At 46.5% G+C, this 26,669-nt stretch overlaps 1 protein-coding gene across 6 annotated transcripts in view; it reads left to right on the top strand.

Annotated features, from left to right (window-relative positions):
- Positions 1–26,669, top strand: part of MSRA (methionine sulfoxide reductase A) — a 421,979-nt gene that overhangs the window by 301,808 nt on the left and 93,502 nt on the right. For all 6 annotated transcript variants that reach the window (XM_058288045.2, XM_071211861.1, XM_071211860.1 and 3 more), the window contains one exon: positions 19,952–20,058. In XM_058288045.2, the coding sequence (XP_058144028.1) occupies positions 19,952–20,058 (107 nt within the window). The remainder of the gene's footprint in view (positions 1–19,951; positions 20,059–26,669) is intronic.

The following is a 26,669-nucleotide window of genomic DNA, read 5'->3' as shown; positions in this document are numbered from 1 at the left end:
AAGAACTTAACTGATATTTTTCTTTATTAATTGTTCTTTCAGTCACACTTTTCCTTGCATAACATTATTTTGCATGTACATAGTATCTTTCTTTATGGAGCACTTGAAAATCATTCTCTCTCATAATACCACGGAGCTTATGTTTAGCCTTTTCTTTGCTTTTTCAGTGTTGTAAGAGTTCAGTGCCTCCAAGGCGAGTGGAAGAACTCCCACTGGGCATCTTCCCGTGTTGGGTGTGGCACTCCTTTGACCCTTAAGGGAACTTGTGAGTGGATGTCCTTAGGCCCTTGTACAGATGCAGAAGCAAGCTCTGACACGAGGAGCGATGTGATGCCAGCCAGCACCTACGTGACGGAGTCGAGATCGGGGCCTAGTGGCTCAGTTCCAAACCTGCGTGGTAGAGTGGCCCACGTTGCTACAGGATACGATCAGGCAACGTGCCCTAACCCACCAAGACGGAAAACAATCCACTGTTTGATGTGGAGTCACTGTCCTCAAGGAGCCCTTGTGGTCTCCATTATAATGTTATAATCCCATTAAAGAGGTATAAAATGAAGTTCAAATCATCAGGCTTTTGAAAACTCTCAGCCAGGAAAAATTTCAAATATTTTAGATAGTGGTTAGGTAGTTAACAATTTGGATAAATTGCTGAAATAGTATAATATCAATACATTGAAATGGAGTCAGAAGAATTACTATTATTCAGATAAAAGAGCGCTAAATTCGATAAGAGAAAAATTACAGCTGATAACATTGACAGGAACTAGAATTTACAGTTTCCGGTAATGGCAGCCTAAGGTATTCAGACTAGCTTTCTCACTAATAGTGACTCAAAATGTTGTATAAAATAGAAAACATTTTAAAAGCATCGTATCAAAGAGCTGGCAACATTTTTAAGGCATTATCAGATTAAAATGGAAGGGAACACAGAAAGCCCATCAGGTAAGCAGCAGCTAAGGGTACTTTTGTTCTGAAGGAATTTGCCAATCCCAGAAGTTCTGAATTGCAAGGACCTTAGTAAGGACATAGAGGATGGGAACAACACAATTTAGGAACTTGACATAATGGACAAATATACAATGCAGAATACGTTCTCTTACCATGTGCAGTTATTCTATACAGCAATAGCAGAAAGACTTCTAGAAAACCCCTTATTCTGGAAAATAATAAATGTACTTCTTCGTATCCTATGGATTAAAGGTAAGTCATAATGGAAATGAGAAAACATTTTGAATCGAATAGAAATTTAAATACTATAAATCAAAACTTATAGGACATAACTAAAGCAGGGCCTTCAGGAAATATAGAGCTTTGATTCTCTATATTTGAAGAGAAGAGAGGCTAAGCTAAATATTCATCTGAAGAATTTAGAAAATTAACAAAACCCAAGCAGTTAAGAAGAAAGAAATAATAAAGAAAATAGATAAATGAAATGGCAAGCAAACCAGCTGCTGAGAGGATTAACAAAGTTAAAAGTTGGTATTTCATAATTACTAAATAGAATTGATAAAAATTTAGTAAGCTGGTCAAGGGAAAAGTGAGAATCAGAAATACCCAGTATGAGGAGTAAATCACTACACAAGCTTCGGAATTCCGTGATTTGGGGAAGATAATCAGAAACAACTTTGTATCAATGAATTTGAAAAGGTAGGTGAAATGAACTCTTAAAATTACGGCTTAAGGTCCTGGTGTGAGTCTTTGTGGACCCCGGGAAATAACGTTCACGCTGACCCGCTCCTGGGCATGTGGCCCTACTGTGTGTGGCCTTTGCTGGGCTCAGTCAGGGGACCGTCTGGCCAGATCATTCAGCTGAGCCCTCGAGGACACTGCCAGCCCCAGGGGGTCCTCACCCTGCCACTCGAATCTGTGGCTGGATCCCAGAGGAAGAGCTGCCCTGTGGTGTCTGCTCCGCCCAGGAGGGAGGACCCAGGACCGCCTGCAGTGCCGAGAGGCAGAGACGCCCCGAGGGGCTGAGAGCGCTGGACTCGGCAGGGCTGCCCGCGGCTGAGGGGACGGGTGCCCGGAGACGAGCCGTGCGCCCGATGCCCCGCGCTGGGCCGGGCAGGAAGGCGCCGCGGGGGAGGGAGGCCTGCTGCCATCGTGCCTCGCCGCGCGGCCAGAGCCCAGGCTCGCCAGCAGCCCGCCGTGGTGAGACGCCTCTCTGACCATGCCTTGGTTTGACATGTTCACAGCCTCGGAACTGTAAGGGCTCATCCTAATCAAGTCCCATCATAAAAGCCAACCCCTTCCTGGTATTTTTGCATTGGCAGCCCTTAGCAAACTAAAACACTTAACAGAACTGTGTCCTATATCCATTAAGGAAATTGAATCGGTATGTAAAACATCTCACAAAGAAACCACTAGGTTCAGATGGCTTCATCACTGAGTTCTACCAGCACTTAAGGAAGAAATAATCACAATCTTTCACAAATCTTCCGGAGATTCAAGTATATGTCCCAGTTTCATCTTATGATCCTTGTATAAACTTGATACCAAAACCTGACAGTGTGAGAACAGAAAACTATAGGGCAGTCTTACACATGAATATATATGCAGAAATCCTAAAGAAAGTATTAAAAAACTGGATTCAGTAATATATGAAAAGGATAATGCATCATGACCAATTTAGATTCATTCAAGGAATGCAAGATTGGTTTAGCATTTTAATATTAACCAATGTAATTCACCACATAAGCATATTAAAAGAAAATATTCATGTGATTGCCAAAATAAATGCAGAAAAGGTGTTAATACAAGTCAGTGTTTATATCCATTTTAAAAAAATATCTGAGAAAACCACAAATGAAGGATGACCTTCTTATTCTAATAGTATGTACAAAAGCCCACAGCTAACATACTATAGTTTTCCAATGTAATTCCACTCTATCTTCTGTTTAACATTGTATTGAGTGTCCTGGGTAGTGCTGGAACTCAAGGAAAGAAACAAAAGGTACAATGACTGAAAAGTGTGGCAGACAATGTCTACCATTCCTTAACTGGACAGTGTTTTCTGCCCTTCCCTGGAGTAGTTCCATGGCTAAGTTCTGTCCAGTGGAATGTGGACACAACTGCCATATGCCTATAAAAACTTCCTGCACACTCTGAACTTTTCTGTTCCTCTCGCTGCCAGCTGAACGCGGATGCTACAAGACACTTTTGAAGCAACATGTTGAAGATTGTGAAGTTTCTATCAGCCCAGGCCTCCGACAGAGTCCATAAAACAGACCCCTTCACCACTCCTTTGTAACAATTGGACTTTGACTGATCAAGAAATAAACCGATTTTGATTCACACCACTGAACTTACAGGGTTTATTTATTTATCAGGAATTGGTACCTTGAAGTGGAGTGATAAGAAACAATTCCTCAAAAATATGGCATTGGCTTAGTGGTTAGGGAGCTGGAAGAGCCAGTATTGGGCCTTGCTCATGGTTGGTAATATGCCAATTTTACCCAAATTGTTTTATAAATTCAGTGCAAACCCAAATAGTTTTTGTTGTTGTTGCCATTCTTTTTGTATAACTTGACAAGCTGATTGTATCATTTATATGGACATGCAGAAAGCCAAGAAGAGCAGACAGCCTAGCATAAGAACGAAAAGATGGGCTTATTCTTACTGAGATCAAGATTAATAATAATGTTACAATAATGAAATCAGTGAATTTGATGTAGAGACAGACAGAGAGGCCAGTGGAATAGAACAGAGCATCCAGAAACAGACCCACCCACATACTGGATACAACAGATTGCAGTCTTGACAAGTCAGGTCACTGGGGAAAGAGTGACTTTTTAATAAATGGTAGTTAAGATGATTGGGATTTCATATAGGAAAAAATTCAGTTGGATTTCTACCTCAACCCATATACAAAATCAATTCCAGATATATTAAAGATCTAACCATAAAGGGTAAAACTGCAAAAGTTTAAGTAGGTAATATCAGATAATATCATCATGACCTCAGGTTTTGAAAGCATTTTTAAAATAAGACAGAGTCATGAATAGCAATAAAGAAAAAATATTAGATAAATTCAACTATATTAAAATTACTACTTTGGTTCTTCAGAAAACATCATAAAGAAAATGCAAGAACAGAGAGATTTTATTTAACAAAAGGCTGTTATCCAGAAGATAGATCTTTTGAAATATATCCAATAGATTAAAAAAGACAACTGAGTAGAAAAATGGGCAAAGGACTTGAACAGGGGTGAAGAAACATGAAGTGGTACTCAACATCATTATTCTTGAGGGAAATGCAATTGAAAATCAAGTGATATTCCACACCAAGCAGACTGAAAAAAAAGAAAGGTCTGACACGAACAGATTTTAGTGAATTGGCAAACATTTACAACAACTACTCTGGAAAATGGCTCAGCATCTAGTTAAATTAAAGAAATGTAAACCCCATAAAGTACCAAATCTATTTCTAGCTATGTGCTCAAGAGAAACTCATGCATATGTATAGCAGTATACCTGTCAAGAATGTTCTTAGCAGCCCCAAACTGGAAATAACTCAAATGTCATCAACATTAGAATGGATAAATCAATTTTAGAATATTCATACAATGGAATATTATAAAGCAAGAAAATGAAGAAAATGGAGTAGTCTCATATACATAAGAGTAAGTGAAAGATTTAAATACTGTAATTTTTAAAATTAAGTTTAAAAAACAGGCCACCTAAACTATGTTGTTGTTGTTGTTTTTTTCCTGAGTGTGCCTATGCACCAAGGAAATGATTGTCACAAAAATTAGTCACGGTTACATCTAGAGAAGAAAGAGGGCATTGATCTTTTTGTCTGTTCTATCACCAATACTATACTGTCTTGACCACCGTACTTTCTCTCTCTCAAGGCAAACTCAGCATATAAATGCATTACCTTCCCCCCAGCTTTGGACATGACTCCTGGGGTTGAGCCTCCCTGGCACTGAGGGATTACTATCAGGCACCAACTAACAATGCAACTGGAAAAAGACCTTGACCAAAAAGGAGGAAGGATAAAGACAAATGAAGTCTCTTATGGCTAAGAGACTTTAAGGAGAGAGCAAGGAGGTCCTCCAGTGGTTACACTTATACACATCTCAGGGGGATCCCATTGACTGCCAAAGTAAATATTGCCCCAAGTAGCAGGGCTCCTGAGGGCTATGGAGACACCAAGACACTAAAGGCAGGGCAGACAGCTCAGGAATTTGCACCCTGCCAGTGGACTCTACTTTAGAATTTATGCTCCCCAGTGTGACAGAGTTGGAATCAATTGTGGTTTCCCTACACATGGCTCTTCTGCCTCTTCTATTATAGAGTAAGTCTTGAAGTCAGGTAGTGTCAGTCTTCTGACTTTGTTCTTCAGAATTTTGTTGAGTATTCTGGGTGTTTTGTCTTTCCATAGAAACTTTAGAATAGATTTTTTGATACCCACAAAATAACTTGCTGGAATTTTAATTAGTACTGAATTATTCAAGTTGAAAAGAACAGACATTTCAATAATAGTGAGTTTTTTTATCATGAACATGGGATAGTTCTTCAATTATTTAGGCCTTCTTTGCTTTCTTTCATCATAGTTTTATAGTTTTTTTTTCTTTCATATAGACCTTGTATATATTTTATTATATTTAGACCCAAGTATTTTGGGGATTTATGGGTGCTAATGTAAATGGTGTTTTGTTTTTATTGTCTAATCCCACTTCTACATTGCTGATATAGCAAAAAGCATCAATATGTTTTTTGTATATTAACCTTGTGTCCTGGAACCTTGCTATAATTGCTTATTATTTCCAGGAGGATTTTGTTGTTGTTGTTGACTTTGGCATTTTCTACATAGACAGTCGTATTATCTGCCAACAAAGATAGTTTTATTTCTTCCTTCCCAATCTGTATACAATTTATTTCTTTTTCCATTCTTACTGTGTTAGTTAGGCCTTCTAGTACAACGTTGAAAAGGAGTGGTGAGAGGGAGGACCCTTTTCTTGTTCCCAACCTTAAGGAAAAAACATCTAGTTTCTTGCCATTAAGTATGATGTGGTGTAGGTGTTTTGTATATATTCTTTATCAAGTTCAAGATGTTCCCTCTATTCCTAGTTTGCTGAGAATTTTTACCATGAATGTTTGTTGGATTTTGTCAAATGCCTTTTCTGTATCTATTGATGTGATCATTATGATTTTTCTTCCTTAATCTGTTTTTTGTTTGTTTTTGTCTTTATTTATTTTTTTGATGTTACATTCAAAAAAATATGAGGTCCCCATATACCCCCTACCCTTCTCCCCCCACTCCTCCCCCCAAAACAACAACCTCCTCCATCATCATGAGACATTCATTGCACTTGGTGAATACATCTCTGAGCACTGCTGCACCTCATGGTCAATGGTCCACATCATAGCCCACACTCTCCCACAGTCCACCCAGTGGGCCATGGGAGGACATACAATGTCCGGTAACTGTCCTTGCAGCACCGAGAACAACTCCAACCTCCGAAAATGCCCCCACATCACATCTCTTCCTCCCACTCCCTACCCCCAGCAGCCACCATGGCCACTTTCTCCACACCAATGCCACATTTTCTTCGATTACTAATCACAATAGTTCATGAATAGAATATCAGTAAGTCTACTCTAATCCATACTCTATTCCTCCATCCTGTGGACCTTAGAATGGTTGTGTCCACTCCACATCTATATCAAGAGGGGGCTTAGATTCCACATGGATGCTGGATGCAATTCTCCTGCTTTCAGTTGTAGGTACTCTTGGCTCCCTGGTGTGGTGGTTGACCTTCTTCACCTCCATGTTAGCTGAGTGGGGTAAGTCCAATAAACCAGAGTGTGGGAGTTGCAAGTCTGTTGAGGCTCAGGGCCTGGCTATGACATGGTCAGTCCAGAGATTCAGGTCCCCTGGGTATACATTAAACCCCAGAACCAACTACAGTTCCAGTAAAAGTAACAGGAGAGACTTGTGGACAAAGATCACATCTGAGTCCAGCTCCATCACACAGAAACACAAACTCCAAAGTTGCACCAGCCTTGTATACCTGGAATAAATACCAATTGTTCATGATGTATAATTATTTTTATACATTGTTGGATTCAATTTGTTACTATTTTGTTAAGGATTTTGCATCTCTATCCATGAGAGGTATTGCTTTGTAAGGTTTATGCACTTTTGTAAATGTTTTATGTAATTTTCTGTAATTGGGTCAAGAAATTACAGTGGTGGTATGTTGATTGATACTTCTGCTAAACACACAAACAACATTTGCTGTGAGTGTGATCTGTTCATGTATGGTACTGATACATTTAGAAGACTGAACATTTTAAGACTCATTGTTTGGTCAAATTAGGTGGTCAGAGCATAAATGGATGTAGAGTCCCAGAAGACATTCAAGGACAGATATAATAATTAAAAATATTTCCCTTGGCCAGCCAGAAATAGAATTTTCATTTTATAGAGGTAAAATCCAAACTAAGGTAAGTTTTTTTCCCTTTAGGCAGAATTCACCAGCATCTTTTCAAAATGATTTACTTAGGTTATAGAAGTAAAAGGGCTTATTACTGAAAACCAAAACCTTCATTTTTGCTTTTGGGTACAAAGAGACTACTTAGCACCTCTGCCACATAGCAATATTATTTTATATATCTTTAGATGCATTGCACGAAAAAATAGAACATTGTGAAAATGATGTTTTTGACAATAGGTTATTTCTTAGAAGAGAGCCATATAGTATTTTTCATAGTTCTCTACATGCCCCTTTTCAACTTAAATTATATAATATTTACAAATTGGAATAACAATGATTAAGAGCAGGAGCTTTGGAGGTAGATATGCCTGCGTTCTGAATCCAACACTGACGTCGGGCAGGTGCTTATGTTTTTCCAAGTGTCAGTTTTCTCTTCTGGAAAATGGGTTTGATTATACTACTCCATATACTAACATAAGTAAAGCACAGTGTCTCGTATATAGTGAGGGCTCTGGATTATTAGCTATTTTGGTGTTCACCTGCATCAGGTAAATCTTTGCCCCAGGCACCCAGCTCCTTTGTTTCATACACTGCACTGGCTGTCAGGCCGCTGTGAGGGAGGCAAATTGGAGATTTTCCCAGGTCAGTATTTCCCTGTTTCATTCAGTGTACCTGCTTTAAGTATGTGGTAGAACACCTAGGAGAGGGAGAAGGTCTATGTCCAGGGGAGAGAGGGTGTTCAAGTTCCTGTAAACAGAGGAACTCCAAAGGATACTAGCAAGCACGCTATGCTGTTTAGAAGGACTTCCTTAAATTCAAAGACATAAGGAGGTTGAAAGTGAATGAAGGAAAAAATATATACCTGCAAGTATTAATGAAAAAAAGAGCTGGGGTAGCTATAACTAATATAAGGGGGGAAAAGTCTGTAAGGAAAAAGCTATTATAAGGGCCAATAAAGATTGTAATATATGGATAAAGCAGTTAATTTAACATGAAGAAATAACAATTATAAATATATATGTACCCAACAGCAGAGCCCCAAAATATACAAAGCATATATTGGCAAATCTGAAGGGAAAAATAGATTGTTTTATACTGACAGCAGGTGATTTTATTATACCACTTCCAATAATGAATAGAACATCTAAACAAAAGATCAGTAAGGCAGATTAGAATACTTGAATGCTACTCAAAACCATCTGCACTTAACAGACATATATAGACATGCCACTCCATAGCAATAAAATATACATTCTTCTCTAGTACACATTGATCATTCTCCAGGATAGATTGTAAGTTAGATAACAAAACAAATCTTAAATTAAAAACTATTGAAATCATACATTTCTTCTGTGGCCACATGGAAATGAAACTAGAAATCCAAAACGGGGAGAAATGGAAAATTTACAAATAGGTGGAAAGTAACAACTTATTCTTAAACACCCAATGAGTCAAAGAAGAAATCACACAGAGATTAGGAAATATCATGAGGTCAATTAAAATGAAAACACAACATCACAAGAATTTATTGGATGCAGCAAAGGCAGTGCTGAGAGGGGAATTTGTAGCTGTAAATGCTTACATTAATGAAATGAAAGATCTCAAATCAGAAGCCTTACTTCTGGTTCTGGATGAACCAGAAAAAGAAAAGCAAACTAAAACCAAAGCAAGCAGAAAGAAATAAATAAAAATATTAAAGTAGAGATAAATGAATTAGAGGATAAAATGCAATAGAGGGAATCAACAAAATTCACAAATCTTTAGGACAGACAAAGAAAAAAGAGATAAGACACAAGTAACTACATCAGAAATGAAAAGGGGGACATAACTACTGACCCCACAGAAATTAACTGGACTATAAGATTATACTGTGAACAATTGTACATCAATAAATTAGATACCACAGGTGAAAGGGGCAAATTCCCACGAACACAGAAACCACCTACACTGACTCAATAAGAAATAAAAGGTCTCAACAAACCAATTACAAGTAGAGATTGAATCAGGAATAAAAAACTTACCAACAAGATGACCAGGATCAGATATCTTCACAGGGAAATTTTATCGGACATTCCAAGAAGAATTAACACCAATCCTCCTCAAACCCAACCAAAAATCTGAAGAGGAGGGAAAACTTCCTAACTGATTCCATGAGACTAACATCACGCTCATACCAAAGCCAAATAAAGATACTACAAGTAAAGAAAATTACAGGCCAATATCTTATATAAAACATAGATGCAAAAATCCTCAAAAAATACTAGCAAACCAAATACAGCTATACAGTAAAAGAATTATACACCATGACCAAGTGGGATTTATCCAAGGTATGCAAGATTCATTCAATATAAGAAAATTCATTAATGTAATATATAAACAAAATGAAACAATACCCCACATGATCATTTAAATTGATGCAGAAGAGGCAGTTGACAAAATCCAGCACCCCTTCTTGATTAAAAAAAAAAAACACTGAGAATTCTAGAACTAGAAGGAAACTTTCTCAACACGATAAACAGCATATATGAAAACCCGCAGCTAACATCATATTTAAGAGTGAAAGACTGAAAGCTTTTACTCTACGATCAGGAGTAAGACAAGGATGCCCACTGTCACATCTGTTACTCAACATTGTACTGGCAGTTCTAATCAGAGCAGTTAGGCAAGTAAAACAAATGAAAGGCACCCAAATTGAAAAGGGAGAAGTAAAACTTTCCTTATTTGCAGATGACATGATCCTATAGACAGAAAATCCTTAAATATCCCCAAGAAAGCTTCTAAATCTAATGAATGAATTCAGCAATGTGTCAACACAGAAAAGGCAGTAGCATGTCTGTACACTAGCAATGAACAGTTTAAAGAAGAAATGAAGGAAAATGTTTCATTTACAATAGCAATTTAAAAATTAAATATCAAGGAACAAATCTAAGCAAGGATGTAAAGGACTTATGCACATAAAACTACAAAACCTTGCTAGAAGAAATCAAAGAATACCTAAATAAATGGAAGGACATTCTGTGTTCAAGGATTGGAGGCCTAAATGTGGCTAACATGTCAGTTTTACCCAACATGGTTTACAGATTCAACACAACCCCCAGAAAAAAGTTCCAAGAGTCTTCTATGTAGAAATTGAAAAGCAAGTCATTAAATCTATATAGAAGGGTAAGTGGCCCTGAATCGCCAAAGCCATCTTGAAAAAGAAGAGCAAAGTTGGAGGACTCATACTTCTGGACCTTAAAGCATATTACAAAGCCACAGTAATCAAAACAGAATGGTACTAGCACAAGGACAGACATATAGACCAATGGAATCAAATTGAGAGTTCAGAAATCAACTCTCACATTTATGGCCAACTAATTTCTAGCAAGGGTACCAAGTCTACTCAATTGGGAAAGAATATTCTCTTCAACAAATGGTCCTGGAAAAACTGGATGTCCATATGCAAAAGAAGGAATGTGGACCCCTACCTCACACCATATGAAAATATGAACTCAAAATGGACCAAAGACCTAAATATAAGATCCAGAACTGTAATACTCCCAGAAGGAGACATAGAGAAGCATCTTCATGAACTCGTGTTATGCAGTGATATCTTAGATTTACACCCAAAGCACAAGCAAGAAAGAGAAAAATAGAGGACTTCATCAAAATTAAAAACTTTTGAACATCAAAGGAATTTATCATAAAAGTGAAAAGACAGCTTACTCAATGGAAGAAAATGTTTGGAAACTATATATTCGATAAGGGTTTAATATTCAGAATATATAAAGAAATTCAACAACTAACAATAAAAAGACAACCCATTGTAAAAATTGGCAAAAAACTTGGAGACATGTCTCCAAAGAAGATATACACATGGCCAAAAATAACATGAGATGTTCAACATCATTGGCCATCAGGGAAATGCAAATCAAAAGCACAATTAGATGCCATTTCACAACTACTGGAATGGTTGCTATTTAAAAAATGGGAAAAATACCTGTTGGAGAAGATACAGAAAAAAAATAGGAACACTCATTCATTTCTGGTGGGAATATAAAATGATGCAGCTGTTGTGGAAGACAGTTTGGTGGTTCCTCAGAAATTTAGATATAGAATTACCATATGACCTGTCAATCCCACATCTAGGTATATGCCCAAAACTTCTGAAAGCAGGTATTCAAACAAATATTTGCATACCAATGTTCCTGGAGGCGTTATTCTCATTTGCAAAAAGGTGGAAGCAGCCCAGTGTCCATCAACCAATGAATGAATATATAAAATATGGTATGTACATACAATGGAATACTATTCAGCCTTAAAAAGCGTGAAGTTAAGATACATGTGACAACATTGATGAACCTTGAAGACTTGTTGAGTGCAAATAAGATAAACACAAAAGGACAAATATCGTATAATCTCACTGATACGTAATAATTAGAATAATCAAACTCACTTAGTAAGAATCTAGAGTAGAGGTTACCAGGGAGTTGGGTGGGGGTAGGGATTAGGGAGTTAATGCTTAAATTGTGCAGCGCTTCAATTTGGATGGTTCGGAAAGTTTTGGAAATGAACGATGGTGATGGTTTTATTTTTTTAACTTTTTAAATTTATTTCTCTCCTCTTCCCTCCCCCTACCCTGGTTGTCTGCTCTCTGTGTCTATTCACTGCGTGTTCTTCCATGTCTGCTTCCATTGTTGTATTGTTGTCAGCTACAATATGGTAGCACAATATTGTAAATGTAAGTAACTGCTCTCAAATATGAATGTGCTTTAAAGAGGGAAATTTTAAGTTGTGTATGTTACTAGAAAAAATCTGCATAGAACTGTACTACCGGGAAGTGGATATGGCTCAACTGATAGAGCATCCACCTACCATATAGGAGGTTCAGGGTTCAAACCCAGGGCATCCTGACCTGTGTGGTGAGCTGGCCCATGTGCAGTGCTGGTGCACACAAGGAGTGCCATGCCACACAGGGGCCCCCCCATGTAGGGGAGCCCCATGTGCAAGGAGTGTGCCCTGCATGAAAAAAAAATGCTCAGCCTGCCCAGGAGTGGCACCGCACACTCAGAGAGCTGACGCAGCAAGATGATGCAACAAAAAGAGACACAGATTCCCAGTGCCACCGAGAATGCAAGCAGACACAGAAGAACACACAGCAAATGGACACAAGAGAGCAGACAATGGGGGGAAGAGAAGAGAAATAAATAAAAAATATATCTTAAAGAGAAAAAAAAGAACTGTACTACAAAACAGTGGACCCTATTGTAAATGATGGACTATAATTAATAGTACAGTTTAAACATGTTCTTTCAAGGAACTGTAACAAATGTACCACACTAGTGTGCAGTGTTTATAATAGGATGGTATATGGGAATTTTATATTTTATGCATGATTTTTTGGAAACTTACAACTTCTTTCATTTTAAATTAATTAATTTTAAATTAATTTAAAAATAGTCAATAAAAGAAGTCAGTGAAATTAAAAACCAAAAAATAAAAATAAAAAATAACACATGTATTTGAAATGGTTAAAATGGAAAAATTCATATTGTATATATGTTAACACAATAAATTTTTTAAAAAGATGAATAAATAATTTTTAAAACTTTCATGCCTCAAAAGACTTTAATGAAAGTAAAATGACCATCTACATAATGGGAGAAAGTACTTGGAATCCACACATCCAATAAGGGTTTTATATCCAAAAATATATAAAGAATCCTATAACTCAACAACAAAAAAACAAACAACTCATTTAAAAAAATAGGCAAAAGCCTGGAATAGACATTTCTCCAAAGAAGAGACACAAATGTCTAAAAAGCAAATGAAAGATGCTCACACCACGAACCATTAGGGAAATACAAATCCAAACCACAGTGAGGTAGCATTTCACATCCACTAGATTGGCTAGTATTTTTGAAAAACTGAAAATTACAATTGTTGGAAAAGATATAGAGAAATAGAAACACTTATTCATCATTCGTGACGATGTATAATGACGCTACTGCTGTGAAAGGCAATTTGGCGGTTCCTCACAAAGTTAAATATAGAATTACCATAAGACCAGCAATTCCACCTCTAGGTGTATACCCCCTCAGAAACTGACAGCAGGGACTCAGACACCAGTGTTCACAGCAGCATTATTCACAATTGCTAAAAGGTGGGAGCAAGCCAACGTGTCCATCAAACAATGAACAGAGAAAGTGTATTATGTGCTCACAATGGAATATTATTCACCTGTAAAAAAGAATAAGTTCTGATACATGCAACAACATGGATGGCCCTTAAAGATGTCATGTTGAGTGAAATAGCCAAACACGAAGGTGCAACTGTTTTATGATCTCACTGATATGGAATAATCAGAATAAGCAAATTTGTAAAGTTGAAACCAGAATATAGGTTGCCAGGGCCAGGATTGGGTAGGGAACAGGGAGTTAATGCTTAAATTGTGCAGTGTCTATTTGGGATGATGGAGAATTTTGGCAGTGGATGGGGCGATGGTAGCACAGCATTGTGAACATAATTAACAGCACTGAAATATATATTTGAATGTTGTTCAAAAGGGAAAGTTTAGGTTGTATTTGTGCTACTAGAATAAAAATTAACAAAAGATAAATATCCATAGTATTGTACAGCACAAAAGTGAATCCTAGAGTAAACCATGGACTATAATTAATAGTATAGTTATAAAAATTTTCTTTCTTCAATTGCAGCAAATGTACCACGCTATGCAAGGTATTGATGTCAGGTTAGTGTGTGGGGTATGGAAACTCTGTCTTTTATGCATAATTTTTCTGTAAACCTCCCAACTTTTCTAATTAAAAATTTTGTTTTTTTAAAAAGGAACACCTGAACTTCTAGCACATTAGTACATTAATTGCTTTCTTAGCTTTTTTCTCTATCTTTAAAATAGCCCAGGGCTTTTGGGTCTCCCAAATCATCGATTTAACATTTCTCCTTGCTTATGGTTTATCATCCCCTGGTAGCCACAAGAGCGACTCTAAGATTTATGTTTAGCCCAAAATCATCAGGGAATCCACATTTCAACTTAATTTCCAAGGTGCCTTCATTTTAAAAAATTAGGACTTGAATATATTTATGTTCTAAATCCAATGGATTGCTTGAAGGCAATTTTTGTCCATCTCACTGTAGTGAAAATGGATATGAAGAATCATTGATCAACATATTGGCTTTTATGAAGTTTAAATAAATAAAAGCTTAAACTGTAAGTCTAATATTAGAATTATGATATTAGGATATGTTCTATAGAAGGGAGTCATAGACCGCCATCATTTTCCTCCATTATGTCCACTTTGCTCTGAGAATGTAAAATATGAAAAAATGATACTCTTTGGCTTTGCCAAGGGAAAAGAATGAGTGAAAATTAGGCTCACAAATCTGGAAGTAGTGATAAGATTACATAGTGAAATGACAATTATATTATGGGAACTATAATATTATTCTAATTATCTTATAAGGTGCTATTTTAAATATCCTAATTATTTTCCAACATATCTTCTAGTCCTAATTTTTAAAAATTGTCTACAGTTAAAATATTGTTAGGAACTGCAACCTGTACATTTGTTCAGCAGCCTTGAGTTAGGGCTCTGGCTGTCTCAAACGCACCACCAGGCATTGGGTCTCCATCGGGGTGGAGGCTGGACAAGGAGAGGGCCTTAGGAAAGGGTCGTGGAAGGCCCAGGTGAAGCCAGTGCCTCCCTGGTTTAAGGAGTGCAGCAGTTCCATATTGTTTATGAGTTCCATATGTAGATATTGGGTTGTATTTGTAAACTGGTCTCTTCCTGTGGGCATATTTGATTGTATTAAATTCAGAGGTTTCACTTTTACTTGATTAAATAATGGTTAAGGCTTTGATTGGGCCATGGCAGTAAGACGTTGAGTCCCCACAGAGGAGTTAGTTGGAGTTTTGAGCTGGAGCCCCAGGAAGTAAACACACAGGAGAAGAACACAGAGGAATAGAGACGGCTCCGTGGACACAGCAGAGGCCCTGGGATGAGAAAGAGCCTGACAGTCTACAGCCGACCTTGTGGAGAGAGCAGAGCAGCTGAGCCGGAGAGGAACGAGCCCTGGAGGCTGGGACCACAGGGCCTGAGATCCCTGGCAGACGCCGGCAGCCGTCTTGCTCCAACACGTGGCAACAGACTTTGGTGAGGGAACTAACTTAGGTTTTATGGCCTGGGGTATGTAAGCTCCTACCCCAAATAAATACCCTTCATAAAGCCAGCAGAGTGCTGGTACTTTGCAACCACACCCCTTTGGCTGACTGAGACGAGGAGTAACAGAGGCTCCAGGAGAACATGGATTATTCCCAGGTTCAACGCTCGCGTCAGTCGGCAGAAATGCGAAGGTAGGGGCGGCATGCAGGGCTCAGGCTGAGAGCCGAGTGGCATGGAGCCAGACCCGTGAGTGTCCTGGGAAGGAGGCCCGGGGCACCGAAGCCTCGCGAGAGCTCGGCTGGCAGATGGAGATCTGCAAATTCTCAGCAGAGGAGGAGGGAGGCAGTTAGGGGCCCACGCCTGAACCCAGGAGCACCGTGGTGATGAGGGTGGGGGAAGAGGCGGCCCAGCACGTGGAGAGGCGTGTGCAGGAAGAAGGGGTGACCCGGGCGCTCCTGGAGCCATGGGAGGCGTGAGAGGAGGGGGCGCCCTTGGTTGGACACAGGGCAGGGACCAGAGCAAGAGTGAAGGGTAAAGATGGGCAAAACGAGTCGTTGATTAACGATGGGGACTCAAAAATATCCAGGTGCCAATTGTGTAAATGTTTAGTTGTCTGAGATAATATACTGGAATATGCAGAATCCATTTGTTAGCAGAATACTTTAATAAGATGAATGAAATTTTTGCAGCCTATGGTCCCATGTCTATTATTTTAACTGTAGATGATTTTTAGAAATTAGGCCTAGAAGTGATTACTGGAAAATGTGCTTATTAAAATTTCTTCACTTAAGCAGCTTTGAAAATTCTAAAACTAATTGAGCTGGTTTCCTATTAACCTAATTTTAAAAGTTTACTCTTTGCTCTTAGTTCTCTGAAGGATATTAGCCAGACCTTTTCAGTTTTGCTTACAGAAATAAGATCATGTCTCAAAGCAAAACCAGACAGAATGGTATAAACCTTAACTTTTCCCAGAGACAAAAAGCCTGATGTCCTTGAGCAGCTGTCTGAGAAAGGAGCCGCAAAGTCCTTGCACCTGCTCAGCTGCTTCTGAACTGGGGCTTATCAGCCGCTGAAACCAAGGACAAGTTGGATGTGTTCGAGACAACACAGGCTGAGAAACTGCACGTACCCCTTCCCAAGACCCCTGGCATTGCTTGCTTCTCCTCCAGCACCCCTCTCCTTTGCCTGTAAAACCCCTAGCACCCATTCTCACCATGCACTGGTTCCCTGCCTGTGCCCTCGCAGGAAGTCACCTTCCCACCGAGAGACGCGGTTGTCCTTTGGGGGCCCAGAGTGGAAGAGCCTGTCTCCTGGAAATAGCCATTCTTACGGTAGCTGAAGGTATGTAGAAAATATTTAGCTCAAAGATCCCTGCTTATAGTCGAGAAGGAGTAATAAGGTCTAGATTTACTCTTCCACCTGAAACAATGAAAAATACTGGACAAAATATGGAAAACAGTTTTTTCACAATGTTTTCACTGAAAACAGTTTTCAGATAATGGGCACAGGACCAAAGCAGGTGTGTCCTGCAGTGCCCACCTGATCGCCCAGGAAGGTCTCTAGGCTGCCGTGAGCGAGGAGCCCAGGCCCGTGGACCTCACTGTGGACTTCTGCCGAGAGGAGGGGATGAGCCACAGGCCAGGAGACAGTGTTTTCAAGTCACACATCTGCTTAAAGACTTGTATCCGGAATATGCAAAGAACTCTCAAAGCTCTGAAAAATCTATAAGACAAGCAAACAAAGCAATCTGAAAAAGATTTCTACAGACCCCTCACCAATGAAATAGACAAATGGCAAAGGATCACTTGAAAAGATGCTCTACATCTTTATTCATTAGGGAAATTCAAATTCAAACCACAGTGAGATATTACTACGCATCTACTAGAACGGCTGAAATTAAAAGCACTGCCCACATGGTGCGCTGGTGTAGATGCAGAGCAGCTGGCACGCTCAGACCCGCTGCAGTGACGTAATGCTAGAACCACCTGGGAAGCCAGTTTGGTGGGAGGAAGAGATTGAAAAGGGACACGAGGAAACCTTTGCGTAATAGGCATGTGTATGTCCTTATCTTGATTGTGGCCATGGTTTTGTGGTGTACCTATGCGTGAAAACGGATCATATTTTACAATTTGTATATTCCATTTATGGTATGACAATTATACCTCTATAAAACTGTTTTTTAAAAGTCTCTAATCCACATTTTTCATTGTATAGATTATAAATTGGGGCCGGAGAGGTTAAGATGCCTGGTTATCGATGAATCAGTGTGTGTCCTCAACGGTCATTTCTTGCTTCTCTGCGTGGAGAAGGAAGGGGACATGCTGGGGGGAAGAAGCCCAGGGCAGCCTCAGCTCCGCAGCGGGGACAAGCCTGGGCACTGGGGACTTTGAAGAGAGGGGTGAGTCCCAGCGAGAGGCCGGCGGGGAGGGAAGCTGGCCGTGGAGCACGCGCGAGGCCAGGGGCCCGAGGCCCAGGGAGAGGTCAGGTTCAAGGGCGCCGTGGCGTTCTGGGGGAGCCTGGATGAGTGTAATCATCAAAGACTCAGCACCCTTCCTCACACAGAGGAAAAGTCATAGTAAGGCTCACTCTGCCATCCACTTGCCTCCAGAAAAACTAAGAGGCTCAGCGAAAGACACCCTGTGGCTGTGCCCGTTCCCCAGGAATCCAGCAAAGGGCTTGCAGTGGTGGGTAGAGAGAGGAAGTGGCCCAGAAACAGCATCTGGTCTTAAAATTCTCCACAACGCTCCAGAAGCTGGGTTCACGGAGACGGAGCTTTGGGGCGCTCTTGAAGAGGACTGGCCTTTGGCATCTACCACCTGTTTGAGATTTCTCCACTGACTTTCTATAAACAAGATTTTATTTATTTATTTATTTTAAAAGATTATTTATTTCTCTCCCCTCCCCCCGCCCCCCCCCAAGTAGTCTGCTCTCTGTGTCCATTCGTTGTGTGTTCTTCTGTCACCGCTTCTATCCTTATCAGCAGCACAAGAATCTGTGTTTCTTTTGGTTGCGTCATCTTGCTGTGTCAGCTCTCCATGTGTGCGGCATCACTCCTGGGCAGGCTGCACTTTCTTTTGCCTGGGCGGCTCTCCTTTCGGGGTGCACTCTTTGCGCGTGGGGCTCCCCTACGTGGGGACACCCCTGCTTGGCACGGCACTCCTTGCACGCATCAGCACTGCGCATGGGGCAGCTCCACACGGGTCAAGGAGGCCCGGGGTTTGAACCGCGGACCTCCCATGTGGTAGGCGGACGCCCTAACCACTGGGCTAAGTCTGCTTCCCTGCATGTGGTGTCTTTAGGTGATAAATAATAAACCTGTGGCCTTTATGACTTCAAGTACTCGATTTTTCCGTAGAAACTGACCACCAGCCGCCCTTCAGCAGTGGTGTCCGTGGGGTGGACTACAGCAGGCTGACTGCAGGTCTTACTGCTTCCTCTCCTGGGTGCCCGGCCCTCTCAGCAGACCCTGGAAGCTCGCTGCGCGTCAGCTTCTTTGTCAGTAGTTGGATACCTCCCGTGCACCACGCCCTGTCCGGGCCTGGCAAGATATGACCCCGTCTCCTTTCCCGTCCTGTGGGACCGTAATACCTACCACAGGGGGTCTGATTTGGGTCAAAAGAGAGAATGTGCATCATTGTCCTCTGCAGGTGATAAATGGCATGGATTTTAAAAATATCTGCATATAAAAATTCATACACACACAGCATCTACTGTGTTCTAAGACCTGTAATACATTTACCTAAGGTCAGAGATGTTTGTTCTAGGGAAACGGACTTGGCCCAGTGGTTAGGGCATCCGTCTACCATATGGGAGGTCCGCGGTTCAAGCCCCGGGCCTCCTTGACCCGTGTGGAGCTGGCCCATGCGCAGTGCTGATGCGCGCAAGGAGTGCCGCACCACGCAGGGGTGTCCTCCGCATAGGGGAGCCCCATGCGCAAGGAGTGCACCCATAAGGAGAGCTGCCCAGCACGAAGGAAGGTGCAGTCTGCCCAGGAATGGCGCCGCCCACACTTCCAGTGCCACTGACGACAACAGAAGCGGACAAAGAAACAAGACGCAGCAAATAGAAACAGAAAACAGACAACCGGGAGGAGGGGGGGGAATTAAATAAATCCTAAATCTTTATTTTAAAAAAAAAAGATGTTTGTTCTAATTAAAACAGGCAAACTAAAACAGATAATGCTGTACGTTTGTTTAAAGAAAATTATGCCAAAATGAAATTGAAGTAAGTACTTAGCGACACATATGTTACAGAGGACATAGGAAGAAAGTATCTCACCTCCAGGATTTTGCCTAATTGGGCCTGGCTTGGCTGCTCATTCGCCCCACTGATGCCGATTTCCTCTTCGCAGGCATGCGCCAAGGCGGTGACCACGGCACGCAGTACCGCTCGGCCATCTACCCGACCTGTGCCAAGCAAATGGAGGAGGCCCTGAGGTCCAAGGAGAGCTACCAGCAGGTAGGGGCGCCTCTTGCCTGCCCTGCGCCGGCCGGCAGGTGCAGGCTGGGGCGCTGGCCTTGGGGAATCGTCGGTCTCTCACCTGGAACTGTGTTCCACTTGCACATTTTTTGGGAATTTCTCTCAGCCTCTTGGAGTAGAGCCACTGTCCTCAGTGAATGTGCTAGAATAGTCTCTCGCCAGTGGCAGTAAATTGAATTTAATAAAATACTTCTCAGAAGTATTCATGTTACATCATGAAATAATTATTTTCAGTATCAACCTGCATGGCATTTTAAAATTCTCCTCTAACAGATATTCAGTGCTTCTCAAAACATCTTGAGTTGCTTTCATTTTTAGAGCTTTGGAATACTATCTGAAGGTTAGTTACCATCATATTTTCTGCTTTTGGTTTGCATGTAAGAAAGGAAAGCTGGCAGCTCCTGTAACTCTGCCCTACTTAGAGTCAGATAAGAAGCCTGGTCTACAGCAGCCCCCTGGAAGGTGTGGGCTTCTGCCCGTCGGGGGCGGTCGCCGAGGTGGCTAGAAGGTGGCAATGGAGAGCGCCGAAGTGGCCGACAGTGACGGCAAGAAGACGCAGTGCGCGCCTCCGGGCCAGTTCTGTTCCGAGAAGCGGAGCAGGCCCAGGGGTTGCCGATCGGACCCGTTCTTCCCCAGCCCCCTGCTCCACTTGCTGTCTCCTGGGCCCCTCGGTCTTTCCCAGCCGCCCCCCGCCCTGTGTGACCCGCTCTCCTTGGGCCCGTGCAGGACTCGGTGGCACTTATAGTGAGCGGCCAAGCGGCGGGCCAGCACTCTGGAACTCGGGTTTGGCAGCGTGGCTTCGCTCTGGGGTGCTCTCCTTGCCTCGCCGTGCTGGGGCGCCCGCCGTCGTGTGCGGTGGCGGCCCTGCCTAAAGGCTCGTGCGGGAATGGACGCGAGCCCGAGCCCAGTTAGCCTCCGGAGGGGACGGCGGCCCCGGCCCTGCTGCGCTCGGCCTGTGAGACCCTCGAGCCCGGCTCTGACCGCCGGACCACAGAAGCTGTGGGGGATGTTGGCTGACTTCAGCTGCGACATTTTGGGGTGTTTGAGCGTATTTATACTGCCTTTCTAAAAAGCTTTTAACCATACGTTCTCCTTTCACCTGTCCCCTCTCACCACCGACTCTTCTGCTGGTGGTGGGCCTGCCTGGCACGTGGGCCCCAGCCTCAAACCATTTCAACTCGCGAGTGGGCTCTGCAGCTTACCCTCAAGTGCCTGGCCCCCCCGGGAAGCCACGTGGCTTATTTAACTCGGGCAGCCCTGGGAACACGAGGGACACCTGATTGCTAACCCCGTCTTTCAGACGAGGAAACTGAGGTTCAGCGTGGTTTGATAGTCTGCCCAAAGTCATCTGGGGAAGTCACTGGAACAACCGAATTAAAGGGAAGTAAGTGTGGCTGCAGGGAGAAGAGTTGGCAGCTGCGGCAGGGCCCCAGGGTGATGACGTCAGAACGGAGCGGGTGTCTGGGGGGAGGGGCGAGGGGCGGGGGCTCGGCCCTGACGGGTCGTGGCGAGGAACCTGGGGGGCCTGCAGGGACTGTCTAAGGATGCAGAGCGGCAGAGAAGGAGGAGTGGCACAGGCGAGCTCAGCGTCGGGGCGCGGCGTGGGAGGCGCCCTGTGCTGGGGAGCCGGGGGCCACAGCATGGGAGGCACCCTGCGCTGGGGAGCCGGGGGCCACAGCATGGGAGGCACCCTGCGCTGGGGAGCCGGGGGCCACAGCATGGGAGGCACCCTGCGCTGGGGAGCCGGGGGCCACAGCGTTGGGGCCACGGCGTGGGAGGCGCCCTGCGCTGGGGAGCCGGGGGCCACAGCATGGGAGGCACCCTGCGCTGGGGAGCCGGGGGCCACAGCGTTGGGGCCACGGCATGGGAGGTGCCCTGCGCTGGGGAGCCGGGGGCCACAGCGTTGGGGCCACGGCGTGGGAGGCGCCCTGCGCTGGGGAGCCGGGGGCCACAGCGTTGGGGCCACGGCGTGGGAGGCGCCCTGCGCTGGGGAGCCGGGGGCCACAGCATGGGAGGCACCCTGCGCTGGGGAGCCGGGGGCCACAGCGTTGGGGCCACGGCATGGGAGGCGCCCTGCGCTGGGGAGCCGGGGGCCACAGCGTTGGGGCCACGGCGTGGGAGGTGCCCTGCGCTGGGGAGCCGGGGGCCACAGCGTTGGGGCCACGGCGTGGGAGGTGCCCTGCACTGGGGAGCCGGGGGCCACAGCGTTGGGGCCACGGCGTGGGAGGCGCCCTGCACTGGGGAGCCGGGGGCCACAGCATGGGAGGCGCCCTGCGCTGGGGAGCCGGGGGCCACAGTGTTGGGGCCACGGCGTGGGAGGTGCCCTGCGCTGGGGAGCCGGGGGCCACAGCGTTGGGGCCACGGCGTGGGAGGCGCCCTGCGCTGGGGAGCCGGGGCCACTCCCACGTCATCCCTGGCCGGGCGAGCGCACAAGAGCCTCGACCTGCCGCCGCGGCCGCGCTGGCCTCATGCCGGAGGCATCTACGCCCCACGGTGAGTGAAGGCCCAGCTGCTGCTGAGACCCCCGAGGGGGAGGCGACGAGGGGCCCCGGCCTGAGGAGCCCCTTGCTCTGTGGGGCGAGGCGGAAGGCGCCACGCGGAGGGCACTGCACAGCCAAGGAGAATCGCCCGAGGCAGCCCCTAGAGAGGCCTGGCGCTGGGACGTTAACGCTGCGCTTGCCCACGAGGCGGTGCTGGCAGCGAGCAGCGAGGGCCACCTCTAGGAGGGCGCATGGGAGGAGGGCGCGCCGCGGGTGTCGCACGCAGCAATTCCTGAGTGTGGGAAGGTTGAGTTCCTTTTGGAATGTTTCCACATAACGGGGCTTGGGTTCCCGACACGACTTGACACTCGAGAGGCCGCTGCCTTCCGCGCGACGACACGGGGCGGGTTTCTACCCGACTACAGCTCCGTGTCCTGCGCATGAGTGGACTCCAGGGCGACTTTAGGGAAAAGACGTGCTGCGCGATGACGGGAGCCGGGGCGTATGTGCACTCTCTCCTCCGGCCGCTGGTGCCACCGTGGACTTGGGGGGTGGTCTTCTCTCCTCAACAGCCATCCCAGCCAGACCATGGGAGGAATTCTTGGAATATGTGGAGTTAGGGCCGGGGGAGGGGAGGAGAGGGAGCAAGAGCAGTCCACGTGCCAGGGGCTGGTGACGCAGGCCCCTCAGGAGGACGGGGACCCTTCCCCAGAGGGCAGGGCTCTGTGTCCCCAGGCGGAGGCGTCCCTGAGGTCTGGTCACCGCGGCAGGCCACTGTGTCCCCAGGCGGAGGCGTCCCTGAGGTCCGGTCACCGTGGCAGGCCGCTGTGTCCCCAGGCGGAGGTGTCCAGGAGGACCGGTCACCGCAGCAAGCCACTGTGTCCCCAGGCGGAGGCGTCCCTGAGGACCGGTCACCGCGGCAGGCCACTGTGTCCCCAGGCGGAGGCGTCCCTGAGGACCGGTCACCGCGGCAGGCCACTGTGTCCCCAGGCGGAGGCGTCCCTGAGGACCGGTCACCGCGGCAGGCCGTGTCCCCAGGCGGAGGCGTCCCTGAGGACCGGTCACCGCGGCAGGCCACTGTGTCCCCAGGCGGAGGCGTCCCTGAGGTCCGGTCACCGCGGCAGGCCGCTGTGTCCCCAGGCGGAGGTGTCCCTGAGGTCCGGTCACCGCGGCAGGCCGCTGTGTCCCCAGGCGGAGGCGTCCCTGAGGACCGGTCACCGCGGCAGGCCGCTGTGTCCCCAGGCGGAGGCGTCCCTGAGGTCCGGTCACCGCGGCAGGCCGCTGTGTCCCCAGGCGGAGGCATCCCTGAGGTCCGGTCACCGCGGCAGGCCACTGTGTCCCCAGGCAGAGGTGTCCCTGAGGACCGGTCACCGCGGCAGGCCGTGTCCCCAGGCGGAGGTGTCCCTGAGGACCGGTCACCGCGGCAGGCCGCTGTGTCCCCAGGCGGAGGTGTCCAGGAGGACCGGTCACCGCGGCAGGCCGCTGTGTCCCCAGGCGGAGGTGTCTCTGAGGTCCGGTCACCGCGGCAGGCCACTGTGTCCCCAGGCGGAGGCGTCCCTGAGGTCCGGTCACCGCGGCAGGCCGCTGTGTCCCCAGGCAGAGGCGTCCCTGAGGACCGGTCACCGCGGCAGGCCACTGTGTCCCCAGGCGGAGGTGTCCCTGAGGACCAGTCACCGCGGCAGGCCACTGTGTCCCCAGGCAGAGGTGTCCCTGAGGTCCGGTCACTGCGGCAGGCTGCTGTGTCCCCAGGCGGAGGCGTCCCTGAGGACCGGTCACCGCGACAGACCACTGTGTCCCCAGGCGGAGGTGTCCCTGAGGTCCGGTCACCGCGGCAGGCCGCTGTGTCCCCAGGCGGAGGCGTCCCTGAGGACCGGTCACCGCGGCAGGCCGCTGTGTCCCCAGGCGGAGGCGTCCCTGAGGTCCAGTCACTGCGGCAGGCCGCTGTATCCCCAGGCGGAGGCGTCCCTGAGGTCCGGTCACCGCGGCAGGCCACTGTGTTCCCAGACAGAGGTGTCCCTGAGGACCGGTCACCGCGGCAGGCCGTGTCCCCAGGCGGAGGTGTCCCTGAGGACCGGTCACCGTGGCAGGCCGCTGTGTCCCCAGGTGGAGGTGTCCAGGAGGACCGATCACCGCGGCAGGCTGCTGTGTCCCCAGGCAGAGGTGTCCCTGAGGTCCGGTCACCGCGGCAGGCTGCTGTGTCCCCAGGCGGAGGTGAGGTGTGGGCTGGGCCTCCGCAGCTGGTTGGCATCCAGGGACAGGGTCCCAGGAGGACTGAGAGGTGTGTGAGCGGGTGGGGACCCGCAAGGGTGCTGGAGAGGGGGAGGAAGAGAAGGGAGCAGGAGGGGCAGGAGAGTGCAGGGCACCTGCCACGCCGTGGGCTCCCCATGCTCTGGCGCGTTGTCAGCGTCTCCTCTAAACGACCTTGTTCCTAGGTCCCTGCCTCTGTCTACGACACGCACACCCAGAACGGGCCTGTTCAGAAACAGGCGTGTGTGTCTCTCCACGTCTGTAATCAAAATTGTGTGTAGTCGTGTATTTCTGAGACATTTCTGTCTAGTTTTGAAACGTATAGATTTCTTACTCCCCATGCAATTGGTATAATTGACAATATGTACATCACAAAAAGTGACTTAAAACCGGTCATTTGCATGCCGCACGAGGCAATACAATTAGCTTCATTACCACAAAGAAGCTGATGTGCATTTTTACTTTTACCTTAAAGAGCAGTTTCTTTCTTTTAAAGATTTATTTATTTACTCCCCCGCGCCCCCTTGGCTGCTCTCTGTGTCCACTTGCTGCGTGTTCTTCTGTGTCCGCTTGTATTCTGGTCAGCGGCTCCGGGAGTCTGTGTCTCTTTTGGTTGCATCATCTCTCCGCGTGTGCGGCGCCACTCCTGGGTGGGCTGTGCTTTTTCTTCACACGGGGCGGCTCTCCTTGCATGGGGGCACCCTTCTGCGGGGACACACCTGCGTGGCACGGCACTCCTTGCGCACAGCAGCACTGCGCATGGGCCAGCTCATCACAGGTCGGGGCCCTGGGTGTGAACCCTGGACCTCCCACGGGGCAGGCGGGCGCTCTGTCTGTTGAGCCACGTCCGCTTCCCACGAGGTGTCCAGTGGAGCCCCAGAGCAGGGGCGGGCTCAGCTCCTGCCGTGCTGGGCTGATGGGAGCAGCGCGGGTGCTGAGCGGCGGCCCTGGCCCCCTGCTGCGCACAGGCAGCCTCGAGCCTGCGGAGCTGCGGGAGGCAGGGGGTCGCTCCTCACCCTCGCTGCCGGGTCGGGGACGCAGTCTCATCGGAAACATCCAGGCTTCTCCCTGAGAGGGGAAGAGCTGCAGGCCGCTCACCTCGCTCATTCTAGACCGCTCATGCCCCTCCAGGCTGGCACTTTCTGGCCCCGTTGTGACTTGGGGAGTTCCTCCTTCAGGGCTGCCGGGACCCCTGCACTCCCTGTGACATTGACTGAGGTTACCGTTTAAGAGCGCCCCGAGTTTGCCCCCAGTGAGCCCCTAGTAACAGCTTCCGCAGCAGCTTCTTCATGTGGGAGGCCCAAAGTGACAGCATTGCTTACCGCAGAGCAGCCATTTGAACATAAAATTAGCTGATTCTATCACAGGGACCAATTGTTGGGCTAATTAGATGTGCAGTAGTGCTGATGAGCCAGAAACCCGAAGTGATTTTCCATCTAAACTGTGGTTTTCTGCAAAGTTGGCTGGGTTGTGGACCAGCTCACCTAGGCCCAGGGAGAGGAAAACGGCGGAAGGAGGTTGCCTGATCCTGGCAGAGCAGCACAGCAGGGTGCTCGTAAGAAGGAGGGGCGCAGGGGAAGCAGCCTGAAGGCTGGACCCACCCCACGTGGGACTCTGCTCGGGGCCTTCTGAGGAGCTGAGGACCATCACACAGGGGCCGTTGTTGCCTTTTGACAAAGAGTTAGCAAATCTTTCTTTCTTTTTAAAGATTTACTTTTTAAATTTCTTTCTCTCCCCTTCCCTGCCATCCCCCCGCAGTTGTCTGCTCTGTGTGTCCATTCGCTGTGTGTTCTTCTGTGTCCACTTGTATCCTGGTCAGTGGACCAGCAATCTGTGTCTCTTTTTGTTGCATCATCTTGCTGT

Source organism: Dasypus novemcinctus, chromosome 25 (assembly GCF_030445035.2).
Source record: "Dasypus novemcinctus isolate mDasNov1 chromosome 25, mDasNov1.1.hap2, whole genome shotgun sequence".
NCBI classification, from domain to species: domain Eukaryota; kingdom Metazoa; phylum Chordata; class Mammalia; order Cingulata; family Dasypodidae; genus Dasypus; species Dasypus novemcinctus.
Note: the sequence above shows the minus strand (reverse complement) of the source record. Positions and strands in the feature narration are given on the sequence as shown.